Source organism: Corvus hawaiiensis, chromosome 19 (genome assembly GCF_020740725.1).
Source record: "Corvus hawaiiensis isolate bCorHaw1 chromosome 19, bCorHaw1.pri.cur, whole genome shotgun sequence".
Classification (NCBI taxonomy): domain Eukaryota; kingdom Metazoa; phylum Chordata; class Aves; order Passeriformes; family Corvidae; genus Corvus; species Corvus hawaiiensis.
In genome coordinates, this window is record NC_063231.1 from 9,022,122 (window position 1) to 9,039,630 (window position 17,509).

The window sequence follows — 17,509 nt, forward strand, 5'->3', positions numbered from 1 at the left end:
CAATGTGTGCTGCTGGCCCAGAAAGCCAAACGTGTCCTGGGCTGCAGTGCAAGAATTGTGAGCAGCAGGTCGAGGGAGGGGATTCTGCCCCTCTATCCACTCTCTTGAGACCCCTTCCTGCAGAGCTGCCTCCAGCTCTGGGGCCATCAACACCAGAAGGATGTGAAGTGCAGGAGAGAGTCCAGAGGAGGCCATGGAGATTCTCCAAGGGCTGGAGCCCCTCTGCTCTGGAGCCAGGCTGGGAGAGCTGGGGGTGTTCACCTGGAGAGAAGAAGGCTCCAGGGAGACCTCAGAGCCTCTTCCAGTGCATGAAGGGGCTCCAGGAGAGCTGGGGAGGGACTTCTGAGTCCCACCCCAGGGGTTTACCTGGGACTACACAGCAGGTTTGTCCAAAACCAATCCCACAGCCCCAAAGCCCTGGAATTGCTGCTCACCGAGCACTGTTGCGTTCCTGTGCCACACAACCACTTCCAGAGGGTTGAGAAAATTTGAGACACAGAATGAAGTTTCCAAAAGAGGTCAGCACCAGTTCTGCAGGCGCCTACCCTCACTGCACAGCCCAAGGCAACACGGGGAGCCTGCCTGTGGAGCTCTCTGGATCCCAAGAGTTGGTGGCTGTGGAAACACACGTCACCCCTTGCTTTGTTTAGGGTGGCAAAGAGCCCGAAGCAACCGAGCCCCTTCTGCAATGCTTCACTTGCAACCACTGCTCACTCATCCCAACCCCAATTTATCTTTTACAGGAATAAAAGCTTCTGGGTGCAAGGCCAGATGTGCAGAGGGGAAAGTTTGGACCTGAAACAAGGGGAAATTGAGCTGCAGTTATATGGAGTCATAAATATTTACTGCAATGTAAACTGAAGGACTGAACTGCTCATTTGATTTTTTAACTTGAAAAAAAAAAAAATTAAAATTTACAAGGTCTCTCACCAGAAAAGTAGAAAAGTGTATAATTAGAGTCTAAGGAAAACAAGCTTGAACAAATGTGCTGTGTCTGTCAGTGTGGATTCTCTACTCCCCAGCTCCCTCTGGAGCTGTACCAATTCTCCCTTCTGTCCTCGGACGTCTGTCCATGAGAACAGGCGGTGCCAGGGCTGAGGCAGCAGCTTTGTTTGTGCATATGCACAAGATAAACACACACTGCAGTTCAAAACTACCAGCTCTGCGCTGGTGGCCGAGTTTTGAAGCATCAGCTTTAAAATGGAGACCAGTCCTTCTGGCCTCTCGCTGTTGTGAAGCTTTACCACTCACAGGACACCAAGACTCCCCAGTAATTATCACTCAATGCATTTTTGCTGCCACTCGACATCAGTTTGGGGTGCACTGGCCTACTCTGACCATAATTCCATCCTCCCACTGATGGTGGCGATGGTACAAGGCTGTGGAGCTCCAGATGCCAGCAGCAGGACAGTGTCACAGCGTGCCAGCCTCTGTCACCCTCATCTGTGCCACAAATACCTGTCCCTGTGCTGGTCACCAGTGCTAAGGAGGGCCAGGCAGGCAGTGTCCCAGCCCCCAGGGTGTTCCAGTGCACTTTCAACCAGACATCTGTGACTAATCCCCATCCCACACGTGCTGAGGGCTGCATCCAGCACAGCGCTGAAGTCACTGCTCCAGGAAGGCATCCCCAGGGTGGCTTTCTGCTGCCACCCACGCCGAGGGAAAAGCTGAAACCCACTGTTTTGATAAGTACATCTGGGAGCTGAGACAGGATATGAGGGCTGAGAAGATGAATTGGAACAGCAAATCGAGCCCGGAGGGAACAACGGAGTGACAGAGAGACCAAGGGGACAGGAGAGGATAAAACCTGAACCAAGTGTGGGCAGAGCAGGGTGCTGAGGAGGTGAGTGGGGTTCTGGGGGGGGACAGGCAGCAAAGACAATGAGCAGCAGAGAAAATGAGGCAGCAATGGTGAGGTGAGGTCACCCAGGGTGCAACCAGGTGATCTTTAAGGCCCCTTCCAACCCAAACCGTTCTGGGATTCTGTGACCTCAGAGAAGGAAACACAAAGGAAGATTTCGGTGGCAACAAAGCACCTGCTAATGCACAGTAATGTCTGGGACGTGCATGGCACCTGGACATGGAGACGTGATGCTTCCCACAGGGGTTTGAACCAGGAAGCAGCACAGGCTCATCACAGGGGCTACCAGAAAGAAAAGCCCAGAGCTGGGCTGCCTCAGCTTCCCTTGGAGTACTTTAGATGAGAACAGTGACATTTTTTACTTGCAGACAACCACCAGGGACAGTCCCTGGGCAGCCCCAGCACGTGCCACACGCAAACAAACAGAGCCCACGGCCTCAGCTACTCACAAGCACTGGGAATTCCACTGCTGCTTTCCTGAGGCTGGGAAATACCTTTTTCAAGAAAAACAAACCCTCCCACCTGCTTCCTCCTGGATCAGAAGCCACTTCCAAAACATTAAGCTGCAATTAGGGCTGTAAATTTAGCCACAAGCACTTATAATCCATAAATCTGCACATCCAAAAAAAAATAACAGCTAAGGAGAGTCCGAAAGAGCTACTAATGACTAAAGCTGGATTTCAACCACAAGCCACTCCTGCTTACTGTTGCCCTGTGTTAGACCCCTTGAATTGGGTTGGGGCTTGCTAATTACTGTCTCTGGGCCCATTATACAGTGAGGAATGTTTTATATTCTCTTTCTTTTCGTAGTTTTTGGGGGCTTTTAAAAAATACATATATACCCTGCTCTCCTTTTTCCGTGTACTGCTTTCTTTCTCCAGCTCTGCATTTGTCAGCAGCAAGCTTTGCCTTTCAAACCATGGCAGAACATGTGATTTCTGAGTTTCACCTCCTGCATTCCCTCTATTTTTTTAATTGGATGAGGAGGTTTCAAAGAGAGAAATTCACACACTTACTCGGACTCGTCTGGTCGCTGAGCCTCCGAAGTCTCCCGCTGGAGGTCCGGGTGATTCCTAAAACAAGAAGAAGGTTTGAGTTAGGACTCCACGTGAATATGGGGTGTGGAGTTACCTCCCTGCTGTCACTCTGCATCTGGCAAGGCACAGTTCTGTCGGGAATCCGCTCTGTGCAATCATCTCTGGGGTCCAAGGAGAGTCACAAGTTATTTTAATCAAAAAACACCTGAGGAGAGACCTCCACCTTTCCCTGAAGATGTCAAACATTATTATTCAAACACACCAAACCCACAAATGTATTTAGGGTTTCCAGATACACCAGAGGGAACTTCTGAAATCATGACGTGGGACACTCATGTTCACCTCTCGCTCCAGGACAGTTTATCCTAGAGAGAAGTGCAGCATTTCCCGAGACAGACTTCCTCACCGGGAGAGGAGAGCACAGGAATTTAGGGACTTGCATGAGTCCTGCACTTACAGAGACAGCTGGTTGGATGGGCTGCACCCACATCCCGAGAACACATCGTGTATGGGAACCCTGCTGTGGGGCCAGAGCAGCTGGAACAGGAGGGGCACCTCCACTCCCATACCCACTTCAGAGAGCCCTCAGGTGCCTGCCTGGCTCCCAGACTTCAGGCAAGCCAGTGGCACCTGCTGACTCTGACACTTCTAATCCATCAGCAACTCAGTTAATTCCTCTGCCATCCCAGCTGCCTATTTGTAAAATGATGATTGTCACTGCACTCGCTTCCCAGGAAGCTGAAAAACTCAGCAGGAACCTGAATTCCCCTTAAGAATTCCCTCTTTGACTTATTTAGTTAAAACATAGCCACATGAAACTGTATATGGATTTTTGCCTCAGTTTCTGGGTTTTCACCTCAGTAAAAGTGGCCCCAATAAATGCAGTGAACCAGCTCGGGTGGGATGCTATGTCCTGGAATCCTCCCAGATGTTATGATGCCCTGGTATGGACATTCCCAGAAGGTATGGTAGCTCTCCAGGCTCTGGGAGGTCCTGCTGGAGGAGCAGGATGGTGTCCAGGATGGACACCAGCTCCAGAACATCTCAGGCACAAGAAGCTGGAGCTGCCAAGCCATGGAAGCTCCTCAGCTCATTACAAACCCTGCCTCAGCACACAAAAGCCTTGGGTCAGGATTTCTACCTGCAAACAGGCAAGAAACCCCCAGGATCTGGAGGTGGTGATGCTGTTCATTTATATTATTTCAACTTTCTTCTCACCGTCTACCAGATCTGTTGGACAGGAAGCAAAGGGACTAAAACAGCATCAATTTAAGATGCAGAACAGCCCTACATTGTGATTTGCAATGGAGTCACAACCTTACAAACCTTGTCAGCTAGGAGAGTGCATCATACAAGGAAAAAAAAAGATTTAAAAAGAAATATGTATATAAAAGGCAGGAAAACTTTCATACCAGTAAGCCCTGGGATAGAGGGAGGGAAGGGAAAAGAGCTGCCTGGCAGCTGGACATGGAAAAAGTGTCTCATGCTCAGAACCCTGTGCTTGTGTGTATATATTTATATATATCTATATATTCACGTGTGTGTTTGCTCCCTCCCTTTCCAACATAAAAAGCCTCTGTGCCTACAACGTGATGTGGCTGAACCACAGGGTTGCTCCTGGGGAAGGGCGACACAGGGAGAACCCACGGGCAGCACCACCCAGAGCCATCCCCCCCCTCGGCTCTGCCCCCAAAGAGCCAAAAATAGAGCCAGGACTGTCCACCCACACACGGGAACACCCAGCCTGTCTGCTCCAGAGCTTTACCTGCATTGCAACGGGGCAGATTGATGCTACCCCCATCACCCAGCCTCACTTTCCATCACTGACAGCAGGACAAAGGCTGAAGCTTCTGGGAACTTGTGCATTATAACCAGCATTTTAAATTTTAAACATATTTCTGCTATTAAACCCAGTCCCTGAATCTTTTTCTTAATGATTTTCTCCTCTCTGAATGTCTACTGCTTCTCTGGATGCTAGCAAGAATGAAAAGCTGTATCTCCCCTGCTGAACAGATTTTTGAGCAGCACTTCTTGAGCCAGGCTGCAAGAGCAGCCACATCCCAGCTCTGCCCCATGCAGAGAGACAACACCTCCACGTTCCCTCCGTGCAGACAAGGTGGAGTGTTGAAATACAGCCTTTAGAATTGCTCAAAAACCAGAGAAAATCATCCCTGATGGGTGGCAGGCTGAGGAATGCAGATATGCAGCCATGCTGAGCTGGTTAGAACAGCCTTTCATGTTCAAAGCCTTCATTCAGTCTGCGGCGAGGCAGGACGGAAGCTGAACGAGGAGCTTACAAGCTTGGACAGGATTCCATATAGGAAATAGGCTTTATTCCCTCCAGTGGAAAAACACACACAGGACTTGGAGCATCCAGCACAGCCACCCGAGCATCCATGCCCTGGCTGAGCCTGTGGCTTTCATGCAAACCTTTCTGAGGATTTGTTTACGTGCCCTGTCTCCCAGGTTTTCTCTGGGGAGATGGAATTGCCATTCACACCCTTTTTTCCAAAGGGGTAGACAAGCTGAGTTGACTTGCTCTGTGTTGGAGGCAGCACTAGGAGGAGGTTTTTCTGACAGCTGTTGTTTCACTGCCTGTTAACAACATTAATAATACATAATAATGTTGTTAATCCCCTCTCAGCCAAAGGGAAAATGAGCAGCAAACACAAAATTCACCCAGGCAGCCCAATACCTTAGGAGAGAATCTAGAAAGAGGAGGAAGAGCTGCAGAGTCCTAGCCAAGCTTGCTATCTGGGATGCCCCACTGCTCCTCCACTGAGGGAGGATCCAGACACAGTCCTGGAAAGCAGATAAACAGCAGGGAAAGCTGGCAGCCTGGCAAGGCAAGGAGAGAAGATCTGGCAAAAAATTAAAATAAATAATGGGAAAGCAACAGCTAAAAATATGCTGCTGCCATGAACACACTGCCAGGAAGCCGGCGGAGTGGGCAGGACCAGAGAGCATCAGCTGCTGAGCGTGTTCTGGGGTTACCTCTATTTATAGCCTGGGAGCAGCAGTTTGAGCCCCACGTTTGAGCTGTGAGACGAAAATCAAACATTTCCACTGCAGACACAGTGTCTGTAAGCCTTCCCTCTCAATGCCGTTCAAACGCCCTCAAGCCATGCTGGAAATGCACTGGGCTAAGAACCATAATGCAATATGCTTTATTTAGCTGAAAGTGGGAATTCTTCCCCGTTTTCCCAGCAGAACGAATTCAGAACGGAAGAGTCCAGCAGTTAAAAAGCAGCCGGTCCAAGAGCGGCTCATTCAAGCCGGCGGATGTGCCTCAGCAGGACAAAGCCCTGCTCAGCCTCACCTTGGCTCACTCGCTGAGTAATAATTTTTCATGTTTTATAATCAATGACTAATTCCCTCCAGATCCGCGGGCTGGGGCCATATGGCCCAGCAGAAAGCAGCAGCACCCAAAACCTCTGGATTTCACTGGGGTGTCCTTCACAACTGACAAAGTCCAGAATCGCTCCTATGACCGTGTCAGTGCCAGGCTCACATTTAAATTGCTCCCTCCAGACAATATTGGACCAAGTTTTCTACCATGTTTTTACATGTTTTTTTTACCATTTCTACAGCTGCTGATGTAACACGGGATGGGTGTAAAGCATCCCAGTATTGAAATGGGAGCACCTTCTGGGTGCAGGGGATGCAGACAAGGGCAGGGCAGCAGGGGGATGGAATCCAGCTTGTATGGAGAAACATCCAGTGTGACTTTTCTGGCTGAATCTGAACCTAGAGCTAACCAGGGAACTGCCAGAGATGTTCAACTCCAAGTGAAGTCAACACATACATTCTCCAAAGCATGCCAGAGTTTTTGGAGGAAACACCCCAAACCTTCTGGATGCATACAACAGTGATGAGAGAGCCCACGTGAGACTGATTTTCTCCTCACAGTAAGCCATCCACACTGCTACACTCACATGATGTAAAATTCAAAAGCACAAACGAGCAATTCCCATTATCAACAGAAACCACGCGGGGAGGACAAACAATGGAAGATGCAGCTCAGGAACTCGCTCTCTCTACGCCATCCAGTAAAAACAAAAAACAAACAAACAAAAGAACCCAAGCCAAACAAAGGTGGTGATGGAAAGGGATGGGCCAAACCCAGCAGGAGCCATCCCACACTGTGCTGGAGTCAGCAAAGCGGCACCAGCTCGCCCGAGCAGCCAGCATGACCCTCGCTTCTGTTCCATGTATTTACTGCAGGGTCTGAGGTCGGAGAACGCAGCTTCCTTCTGCACCCAGCACAGCACAGCACAGCAGGGTGCCCAGACAGCACTGGAGATGTCTCCATCCAACAGCAGTTTCCTGCTCTGGACATATCCCCACTCCTGGCTTCCCGGGGCGTACAGCTCTGAACCAAACCATGGAGCCATCTCTGGAGCTCAGCTCCAGCGCTGGGCTGGTGGGGACTCCTCAGCAGAACAACTCTTCAGAGGGGTTACCGCACCCACACGCCACCAGCAGCTTCTAAAGCAAAGGCTGGCAGGGTTGACTCTCCCCAGGGCAGGACCTGCAGCCCCTGTGTGCTGTGCACACCCAGCCACCCCTTCCCCACCCCATCCTGCCCTCTGCCATCTCCTCAGGCCCTCCTGCTGTCAGCAAGGGAGGATAAAAAGGGCAGCATGGATGTCACTTTGCCCTGCTCAGGTACCAGTGCAGACTGCTGGACAGGGTTTTCCACTCTTTGTTCATTGTGCAAGTCCACCTCAACACTCTTAGGGCCGCACAGGGTGTGAAATCTCTCTGCTGTATCCATGTCACAGGTGCCATCCAGAGAGCAGCAGGAGAACTGCCTTCACTGACAGCTGCATTTCACCCTGCTTCACACAGACAGGCTCTAAGAGCTCCAGGGATAAAGTGGCTGGAGAAGACCTCACCAGCAGCAAGGCCTGGAGCTATTAGCAGGAGGAAAACCCACACATGAGCTGATCCACACTGCACAGACGCTGCCTCTGTGGCTTCTCTGACGCTCCAGCTGCTGGAGGCTGGGTTGAAGAGCTTTAATGCTGACACAGGACATTGCCTTTGCAGGTAGAGACTGCACATGGAGGTGCCACTGGAGACAGCTGGGGACGCAGGGGCTCAGGGGAGCCAGGGGCTGAAAGGGAGGGACACCCGTGTGCAGATTAGCAAACTAGCAATTGCTCTGAGTCCAATGAATCACACAATTACAGCTTCTCTTCCATTAGCTTGAAATCCACTTGCAACATTAACCTCAAAAGGAATACAGTTAAAAAAAAAAAAAGGGAAAATATTCATGTTCATTTCCAGTACTAATCAGAAACATGCACTGAAGAATAAAAGACACTTTTCCAGATTCTGTGTAACAGAAACTCTTTACAAAGAAGCTGAACACAGCTAGGAAACAAAAAAACCAACCCAACAACAACTTCAACCCTAGTGCACGGTTTCATTCTGGATCAGATATCTCTGGCAGGAAACTGAGCTTTCACCAGGATGGAGGGATGCTGGTGGGATGGAGGGATGCTGTGGCCAAGGGGCACTGATGGCAAACTCAGGAGTGCTCCACTACCTTCTCCGACACAGCCCAGATGCACCAACAAGCTGTGTCCATGTCAAAGCTGAGCATAGACAGCCTAAAACACCACCAATTTCCCTCACGTGGGAGCTGGAGCCACACAGCCCTGCTCATCAGCACAGGGAGCCATGAGTTCACACTTAGAAAGAACCCAGCCCGAGGCTGGAGGTCAAATCACCCTCAAGGAAACCATAGGAAAATTGGCATTAGCAAGATGCCTCCATTCCTGCCACAACACTCCTGTTTTGGCAGGTGCCAAAGGCATTCTAAGACTAAAAAACTGTTCCAAAAGCTTGTGCTGGTGATAAGGGGCAGCAAGACTCAAGCCTCAGTGTTTGCAATGTTGGAAAGGCTTCCCCAAGGCCAGCAGTGGTCTGGCCACAGCTAAGGGCTTTGTTAGGTAGAAGGACCAGCGGTGGTAGGGGCTGACAGGGCACACAGCACTTCAACCTTGGCTCAAATTTAGGCTTTGATCCAAATTGTTAACTCAAATTAAACTGCAGTAATTCTCAGGAAATCAGTTGCTGCACCCACTAAGCTTAAGACTAGAAAATTGCCTTGGCTGACCCGCAAAACCCACAGCACACACTTTTATCTGGTCAACATGGATTCAAGCTCATGCTTGAACTAAGCCTTGGCTTTTTGGAGATGTTCAATATCAGCATCAAGATTAAAACATTGGAGTGATCTCAAGCGCTTTGGCAAGTTGTTCAAGAGCTAAAATGGCCTTCAAACAATGCAGAGGCTTTTCCCCATGAGTTTATTCTGAGGTGAGTAAGCTCAGTCCTCAGATATTCACTTCATAGAAATGAAAAGATCATTTCACTACCCCTCATGATCATCTGCTCTTTACTGACCACAAAATCCTCACAGCTGATACTCATTCAGAGATACGCTGGACAATCATGAAAGCACTAAAAAAAAATTAGCACAAGCAGTTTCTCATATGAAAAAAAGTGTGCTAGTCATCAGCTGTGATCCTGGTGGTTCCAGCAACCCGGGCGGGCAGCAGCGAAGGTGCCACATCACCACAGCAGATGACTGGTGCAGATGCACATTTGCAGCACCAGTGTCCACACAAATTGGAAGGGACCGCAAAAATGGGCCTTTTGTACGTGTGGTCAGCTCTGCTGGCTTAGGGGATTCTTGTACTTAGCAGCAGGAGGCAAGGGAAAAGGGTTTATGTAGGAATAGAAAACTGCTCTTGTGAAGCTCGACTGGTTGGGGATGGACCTGGTAACCACTGTCAAGTCTAAAATCCCTCTCAGTTTACTGTGATGCTAACCAGATTTCCAGAGAAGTCTTGTCCCTCTAAATTTACCCTGTTTTCACCACGCTCCTCACTCTCTCACACGCCTTATCTGTCAAAATCCAAGAGAGAGAGAAGCAGGACCCAAGAACGGGAATTCAGTGAACAGGTGCCTTGTGGCATTTGCACTAAATGAGAGGGTTTTGAGCTTGCAAAGCCATGGCAAGAGCAGCTTGGATCTGGTCCCATTTCTTCCTGCAGAACCTGTAGCATCCCAGCAGAGGTGGGAAGGAGGGAAGGCATCTGGACCCATCCAAACTGCAGCCTTGCTCAAAGAAGGAAATAATCAAAGTCTTACATTAACCAGCTGCCACAAGAGCTCCAGCAAGCTAGAAACGTGTTAGTTAATTAACATTAATAATACAAAAGTCCCCAGGAGCCTGCATGGACAAGGGATAAGGCTCAGCACACAGAGCACTATGGAAACAAAGGAAAAACAAATAATTACCACTCATCCTTTGCCCTCCAAAACCCCCCCAACATTTACAGCTTCCAGCCTCGTGAGTGCACCTCGCTTTCTTGGGTTCATCTGGCAATGGCCATGGATTAGCTGGAGAAAACCATGGGCAGATTTGAAGGAGGGGAAAGGAATTTTAAAACTCCAGTGTGGTATTTCCATATGGATCAAATACTCCCGAGCCACCCCGCAGCTCTGCTCCCCACTCCCACAGGCCTGCAACGCTCTGGCTGTGACCACACAGGAGAAGTCGTGGTGCAAACATCCCAGCCCAGCATCTGGCTCTCTGCTGTGCTCCAGAACTATGTGCAGCTCCAGCACATGAAGCAGCAACATGGTACTTCAGATTAAAACCAAAAGAAAATTAAAAAGTCATCCTTACTTAGATCTTAAATCAATTTCTTGCCGTCTTCCTATAACCTCAATGCAATCCACATTTTTTTTTCTCAGCCCCAGCATTTACTCAGTGACCGCTCTCTGCTTCCCTGCTCGTTTCACACACACACAGAACTCCCAAACTTGTGCTCCAGAGGGTCCCCCTGGCAACAAACACCACTGGATTTATCATGGGAGCCCTGCAAGCCTGGGGCTGCCATCGGGATGGAACACAGACCCCTACTGCTTGCCAGGCTCTGCAAGGCAAATGTTGATTTTTCCCAGAGAAGAGTGGGGGTGTACAAAGGAGAAAAGCCGAGAACAAAGAGGCGGCAGCGCAGTGGCTGAAGGGCAGCAGGCGACAAAGGGCAGGGGTTAAGAGCTCTCCTGAGCCTGGGTGACCCACAGGGTGACCCATCAGGGTCCTTGTCAGAGGTGTGCCAGCAGCTGGAGCAAACAGGACACCCAGAGCAGACCCAGACACTTCGGAATGCCCTGCTCTGGTGAGCACCTCCTCATCAGGGCTGGAGCAGATACAGGGTTTGAGACCAGTGTGTGACTCTGCAGGTGCTGCAAAGGGGAAAACTCAGCCAGGGATTTTCCTTAGGTGCAAAGCCAAGTCTCGCTCCAGACTTGGACAAAGTCTTGTCCTCTTCCTTCCTGCCCTACGAGAGATGCTCCACTGCAGCCAGGCAACACCTGGGTCAAGGAACCAGCACCAGGCAAAGGAGCAGCCGAGAGGCCACGGTCACTAAATCCCTTCCTAGCCAGAAACTCAAGTGAATATTCATGGTCAAGATGCACAAACTGTCTGGCCACTCGATCGAGAGCAGGCAACCTTGGAAGAGCACCAAGATCAAGCAGACAATGGCCACTTTTCTCTCTACACAAATATATATATTCTAAATATACTTTAGGCTGCAAACTCTACCAGAGCCCTTCCACTTGAGCAGCCCCAGCGCAGCAGGCACACCCAGCACCACATACACACAGCTCACACAGAGGTGAGTCTGGACTGCTTGGGCAGCTCCCCTGGGGTACTCTGATACTGCACAGAAGTGCCTGAAAGTCAGAAAGCCCAAGCTCCGAGCTGTGGCTCAGAAACAATCTCCCTGCATAGCCCTACACAAAAAAATTAAGCTCAGAATGGCAGTTTCTCCCTTGGGATGTCACACATGCACATTTATCTTTGACCCCAATGCCAGCCACACCTTGATTCTCTGCCCCTGCCAGGCTGATCCTGCCCTGGGCAGATGCTGAGGACCAGCTCGGCCATGGGGCAAAGCCAGCTGCAAGCAGAGGAGTCAGGAACTGCTCAGCCACCATCAGGACTCCAACATGACTCTCTGCACGTAATTTTCCTCCTCCGCATACTCTTCCCTGCCTGTAAAACGAGGTGTCAAACACTTCCCCCGGTCAGAAGAGCTGCAGGGATATATTATTTAATGTTTTTACATTTTAGCTGTACTTTAAAGAATGACTCAGACACTATCTATAGATTCCTGAGATAATGTCCGCTGTCCTTAAACGGGAGAGAAGGGAAATTACAATTTGAGGCTACAATGAAGCCCTGGCCTCATACAATTGAGGGTTTTCTCCTATTAATTCTACCTCAGAAGTAGCCAAGGCAACCCAGTTTCATAAACTAATAACATTCTTTGGTGTTTTTCCTTGTATCTTACAATTATATTTAATAGTGGCCGCAGCAGGGAAGTTGGAAGACAACTTCAGCCAAATTGAGGCCATATTTGAGTGCCTAATGCTGCAGATCAGCTTACACTGGAGTTTGCAGAAGTGCCTTTACAAACTGCAGCAGAATTCCATCTGGATCTTACAAGATGCTGCGCTTAGACCCTCAAGCCACTTGTGTAGTTGGTTTTGGGACCATGGTTGGTCTTTCTGTGGGTGTCTGACTTGGAGATGGAAGAGAGAGCTCTGTCTGTGAGGGGCCAGTCAACTCCATGATTAAATTTCTTGTGTGCTCCCATTCTGCCCCACAGACTCTCTCTATAAACCCTTTAAAGGCATTTAATGAAGGGCCAGGTTCTCACAAATCCCCACGGTCCACGCTGTGCCCCAGAACCCATCAGAGACACCCAGCACAAAAGCACTAACTTCATTTAAAAACGAGATGTAGAATCAATATGCAAGTGCCTGTATCTTATTGGGCTGTCCTTTAAAATCTTTGTAAGGGACAAGGGGCAGGCACTGATCTTTTATCTCTGGTGACCAGTGAGAGGACTCAAGGAAACAGCAAAAAAGCTGTGCCAGGGGAGGCTTAGGTTGGATGTTAGGAAAAGATTTTTCATCCAGTGGGTGGTGGGGCCCTGAACAGGCTCCCCAGGGCAGTGGTCATAGCCTCAACCCTGCCAGAATTCAAGAAGTGCTTGGAAAATGCTCTCAGGCACAGGGTGGGATTTGGGGGCTGTCGTGTGCTGGGCCAGGAGTTGGACTCCACGAACCTTGTGTGTCCCATCTCGGAATATTTTTCGATTCCATGAATAAAATAATTCTAGACCCAATTGTACCTTTCTGCCAAGCCATGCTCTCCAACAGGCAGCTCTAGAGCAGAGCAGCAGGAAAGTTAGGAATGGGTTCATTTAAATAAAGCCCAGATATAGAAACCACCTCTTGATGCTACTCCATGGTGACACACACCCCCCTCCAGGTACCAGGTGGTCCCAATGCAACTCCTTCTTCTAATGGGGTTCTTCATCTCCCAGCAAGGGCAAAGCCAAGCACCTGGCACCACCAAACAGCCCAGCCCTGGTGAAAGGCAGAGTGAAATCATTCCTGGCATAGGTGAAAACCATCCCAAGTCACGGAGCAGTGCCTGCAGCCTCTGAGGAAGCCTTTATAGAGAGAAAGAGGGCTCACACACGGAGGCACAAAGCCCATTCTGTGGCTGTGGTGAAAGGCAGCATTGTCCAGGGAACATGGCACGCTCGGTGTAACGGAGCCGGCAGCGGAGCCCTGGGTCCCATCCAGAACCGCCCCGAGTCACTCACCCCAAGAGCCCAGATGTTCAGTCTCCACTCTGCAAATCCTTGCCACAAAGAGGGCAGTTGCTGCTACTCCTGAGTGACCCAAACCCCAGTGCACTGACCCTGGCACTGCCGAGCCCCTGCGCAGTGCCAAGCGGGGATTCCAACAGGGTGAAGCTCCTGAACGGGCACCTCGTGCCATGAGGAATGAACCACACGTGAGAAACCTGCCCTGGGGCATGCACAGCCTGCTGCCAGCCAGATCTGGAAGGTATTTCCCTGTCTGGAGGCTCAGGTCACTCCTGATGACCTCGACACCACTGCTGGAGTTCATTACATGAGCTGACCTCTCACAAACGGCATCTTCTGCAGCCTGAGCACTCCAACACCTCTTGTCCAGAGGGGATCCATGGCACTGCCACGTCCCTCCAGCCCAAATCTCCCTCCAGCCTTTGTAGCCCTGGCAGGAGTATCACCCAGGCTCCCTCCACCACTCCCTCCCTTGTCCAGAGCTGCAGGACTGACATGGGGCCACGGGAGGATGCTCTGGGGGGGTGTCAGAATTCCAGCCTTATCTCCAGAGGCTGAGATCATGAGCAGAAAATGTTTCTGTGTTGTCTCAGCAAGCTTCCTGTTGGCACCCCTCTTGCTCTCCCCAATGAAGCACCTCTCTGTGAGCAGTTTCGGAGCCAGAAAAGAACATCCACTGGCCCAGGCCAAATGTATTTACCCGTGCCTGAGACACCAGATTTGTGACAGTGCCTGTCCTTAGCATGACCCAGCTGCTCCTCAGCCAGCTGCGCCCTGAGCAGGTTAGGGCAGCAGCCCCAGGTGCAGCAGGGATGCTGCTGCCATGCCAAGCAGTCACCACACGCTTGTCACTGGCTGCAAGCTGGCAGCTCCCTGCTTTAGTGCCTGAAGGAAGGATGCCCACTGCCTGGGGTCGTAACCAGACATCTCCAGAGGGTTTGACTCCTCACCCCACCAGTACCTGGAAGCCACAGCCACCAGGAGCTGGGCTCTGCAGCACTGAGTCACCCCCAGCCCCAGATGGAGGGGGCAGATAGGGTGAATCATCTGGCTGGAGAGAGGTTGCAGGGACCAGCTCTGATTCAGAGATGCTTTCAGATGGCTCAGCTCAGGCAAAATTAAATCCCACCTTGTTTTTTTCCAGCCCTTGGCCTTCAGCAATACAGGATATTAGCTCCCTCAGCTTTAAGATCAGTGTGTGAATGAGTTGCCAGAATAGGAAGCACTTTGGTTATCTGCAGTCACCTGACAAGAAGCAGGACTCAGGGCACACAAACCGAATGAGACAGCGTGTTCCTCTGTCTTTCCCAGGGAAAAGGGATATTTATCCACAGAGTGAATCCCCTGGAAGGGCCCAAAGCCCCTCTGTGGGCTCTGCCCAGGTGATACAAGCACAGATAAAGTCACTGCCAGACAGACCCGTGCTCCATGAGAAGGTGACGTCCATGTCCCCCTCCAGAGGCAACTGTCACCCTTCATGCCCTACGTCCCCTGTGCATAAACAGAGCACTGACCTCCAGGGCTCCTGGGCATCTGTCACCATCAGTTTATTCCACGAGAAAGTGAAATTAAAAAAAAAGCCCTGCAGCTGAAACAATGTTTAATCTTGCAGAGATTATGATGACATGATTTGAAAAGCGGAGGAGGCTGTTAAGCCCCCAAAGCAGAGGTCTCTGCTTGGTTTTTAGTCTTACTTTGCCCATAATCCATAGGCAACAGGGCTTGGCTGCTTCCAGGGTGTTCTGAGGAGCTCTGTCAAGGCAGTTTTTAATCCAAAGCCCGACCTCCCAGCTGTGTTTTACCTAAGGATACACCATTGGTTAACCACCAGAAATGGGAAGAGAAGTTATTAAAGATGATGATGATCCCAAGTGAGGATGAAATGTTAGAGATTATTAGAATTCAAATTAATCCCAATACACTGGAAAAGGACAACAACCAAACAAAAAGAGGAGACTGAGGGGAGTGACCACTCACTGTGGTCTTTAACATCCTCCTGAGGGGCAGGTACCAATCTCTTCACTCTTGTGAGCAGTGACAGGACTCGAGGAAAAGGCTGGAGCAGAGTCAGGGCAGGTTTAGGTTGGATATGAGGAAGAAGTTTTTCATCCAGAGGGTGGTTGAGCACTGGAACAGGCTCCCGATGGAGGTGGTCACAGTGCCAAGCCTGTTGGAGTTCGAGGAGCGTTTGGATAATGCTCTCAGGCACATGGTGGGATTCTTGGGGTGTCCTGTGCACGGCCAGGACTTGGACCCGATGATCCTGGTGTGTCCCTTCCAACTCAGCACACTCTGTGATTCTATGAAAAAACTCAAATAGGGCACAGTGTGACCAGCCAAGGACCAGCACAATTTAAAGCCTAATTTACACACCAGACTCAAGTCAGTGGTTGTGTGAGATTCCTATAAAAGATTCACATCCCACGTGGGCTGAATTGCCAGGCTGTGTCATCGTCAACTGGAGGAACGGCTGAGGGTGGCAGGCACTCCAGGCAGGTGTCTGTAAACGTGGGCTGGACCTGACAGCAGAGCGAGGGGTGGGAGACAGGCTGTCAGAACGGTGTGAGACGAGCAGCAGCGCCCAGGCTCAGCGCCAGGAGATGCTCTCCATTAGCACTGCTCCCTTTGCAAACCCCTCCTGCTGTGCTCTGGCTCCCCAGTGGGCACAGAGAGGCTGCAGGTGCCAGGCAGAGCAGCTCCGGTCCAAGGGTTTGTTTGCACTGAACCAGCTCCTCTCTCTGGAACTCTGCTCCGGCTCTAGAGTGCCAGGGGAGCCTCCTGGAAACGCCCCACATCCTGCCCCGAGCAGGGCTGGCTGGAGCTCCTGCAGGGTGTGTGCACAAGCCAGGGTTTGCCGTGGGTCTCTGAGCACCCTGGAAGGGGACGAGGTGCCACCTGCGCCAGCCCCGCGTGACAGGCGGGTGTTTGCTCGGAGAGAAGCGCAAACAAACCCACCCCAGCAGGCTCCGTGCTCCCCCAGAAATCCAAACAAGGCCATCTCCAGATGGGAAGCAGGAGGGTGTGAACAGTGCTGGGGAAAGCAGGGCCTCTTTGGGCAGCCCCAGCAAAGAGGAGGGGGGTGAGGAGGGAGGAGAAAAGCCACAGCTCGTGGGTACCTGGGGACATCTCTGCCAGCACAGCTTCTGCTTTCCCACCTGCTCCTGTGAACCCCTGACCTGTGGGAAACACTGCTCAGCCCTGCGTGCCTCCCAGGAGCAGCCTGTCCATCCCTTGGAGGGGCTCTGGACACAGAAATGCTGCCACAGGGCTGGGAACAAGGACACTGCTTATTTTTACCCAGGACTAAGGTGAGGTTTTGCTCCTGGCTCAGCAGGAGCTGTGTGACCATGCCCTGGACCAATCTTCCAGATCCTTCTCCTGTGTTACAACCTCTGCCAGCAGCAGCCCAAAAATCATCCACCAAGGAAGAGGCACAGTCTGTGAAAGGGTTTGATGCAAAAACCTGCAAAAGTAAGCACCCAGCACATGGACATGGGAGGCTTTTCTGCCTCATATCCATTCCCATACTTGTATTCAGGGCCCAAAAGAGATGAAAGGCTCAGTAAGATCTGAACATTAATCCATACACATGTTCTGAAACATCTTTTTACTATTTCCTCTCCATCACAGCTCAAGAACAGGGCTCTCACTTTTCCCACAATGATCTCTAAAAACTTCACAGAGCCAAACACACAAAATAACCACGAAGCCACAGACACCCTCCTCCCCTCTCCCCACCACATGCACTGTCCAAAAAGCCTGAGATGTATTTTAAAACACTGATGCATGATGAGGATTTCCTGGAGAGTGGCTGGTCCATGAAGGACCACGCAGAGCAGAGCAGCTCTGCCACAGAGGAAGCTCTGAAACCTCCACAGATGGATCAAACTCTCAAG

General features: G+C 50.7%; 1 protein-coding gene across 2 annotated transcripts in view; it reads right to left on the reverse strand.

Annotated features, from left to right (window-relative positions):
• The window catches only part of SEPTIN9 (septin 9), a 134,846-nt gene that overhangs the window by 104,339 nt on the left and 12,998 nt on the right, over positions 1 to 17,509 (reverse strand). For both annotated transcript variants that reach the window (XM_048323544.1, XM_048323545.1), the window contains exon 2: positions 2,878 to 2,934. In XM_048323544.1, coding sequence (XP_048179501.1) covers positions 2,878 to 2,934 — 57 coding nt within the window. The remainder of the gene's footprint in view (positions 1 to 2,877; positions 2,935 to 17,509) is intronic.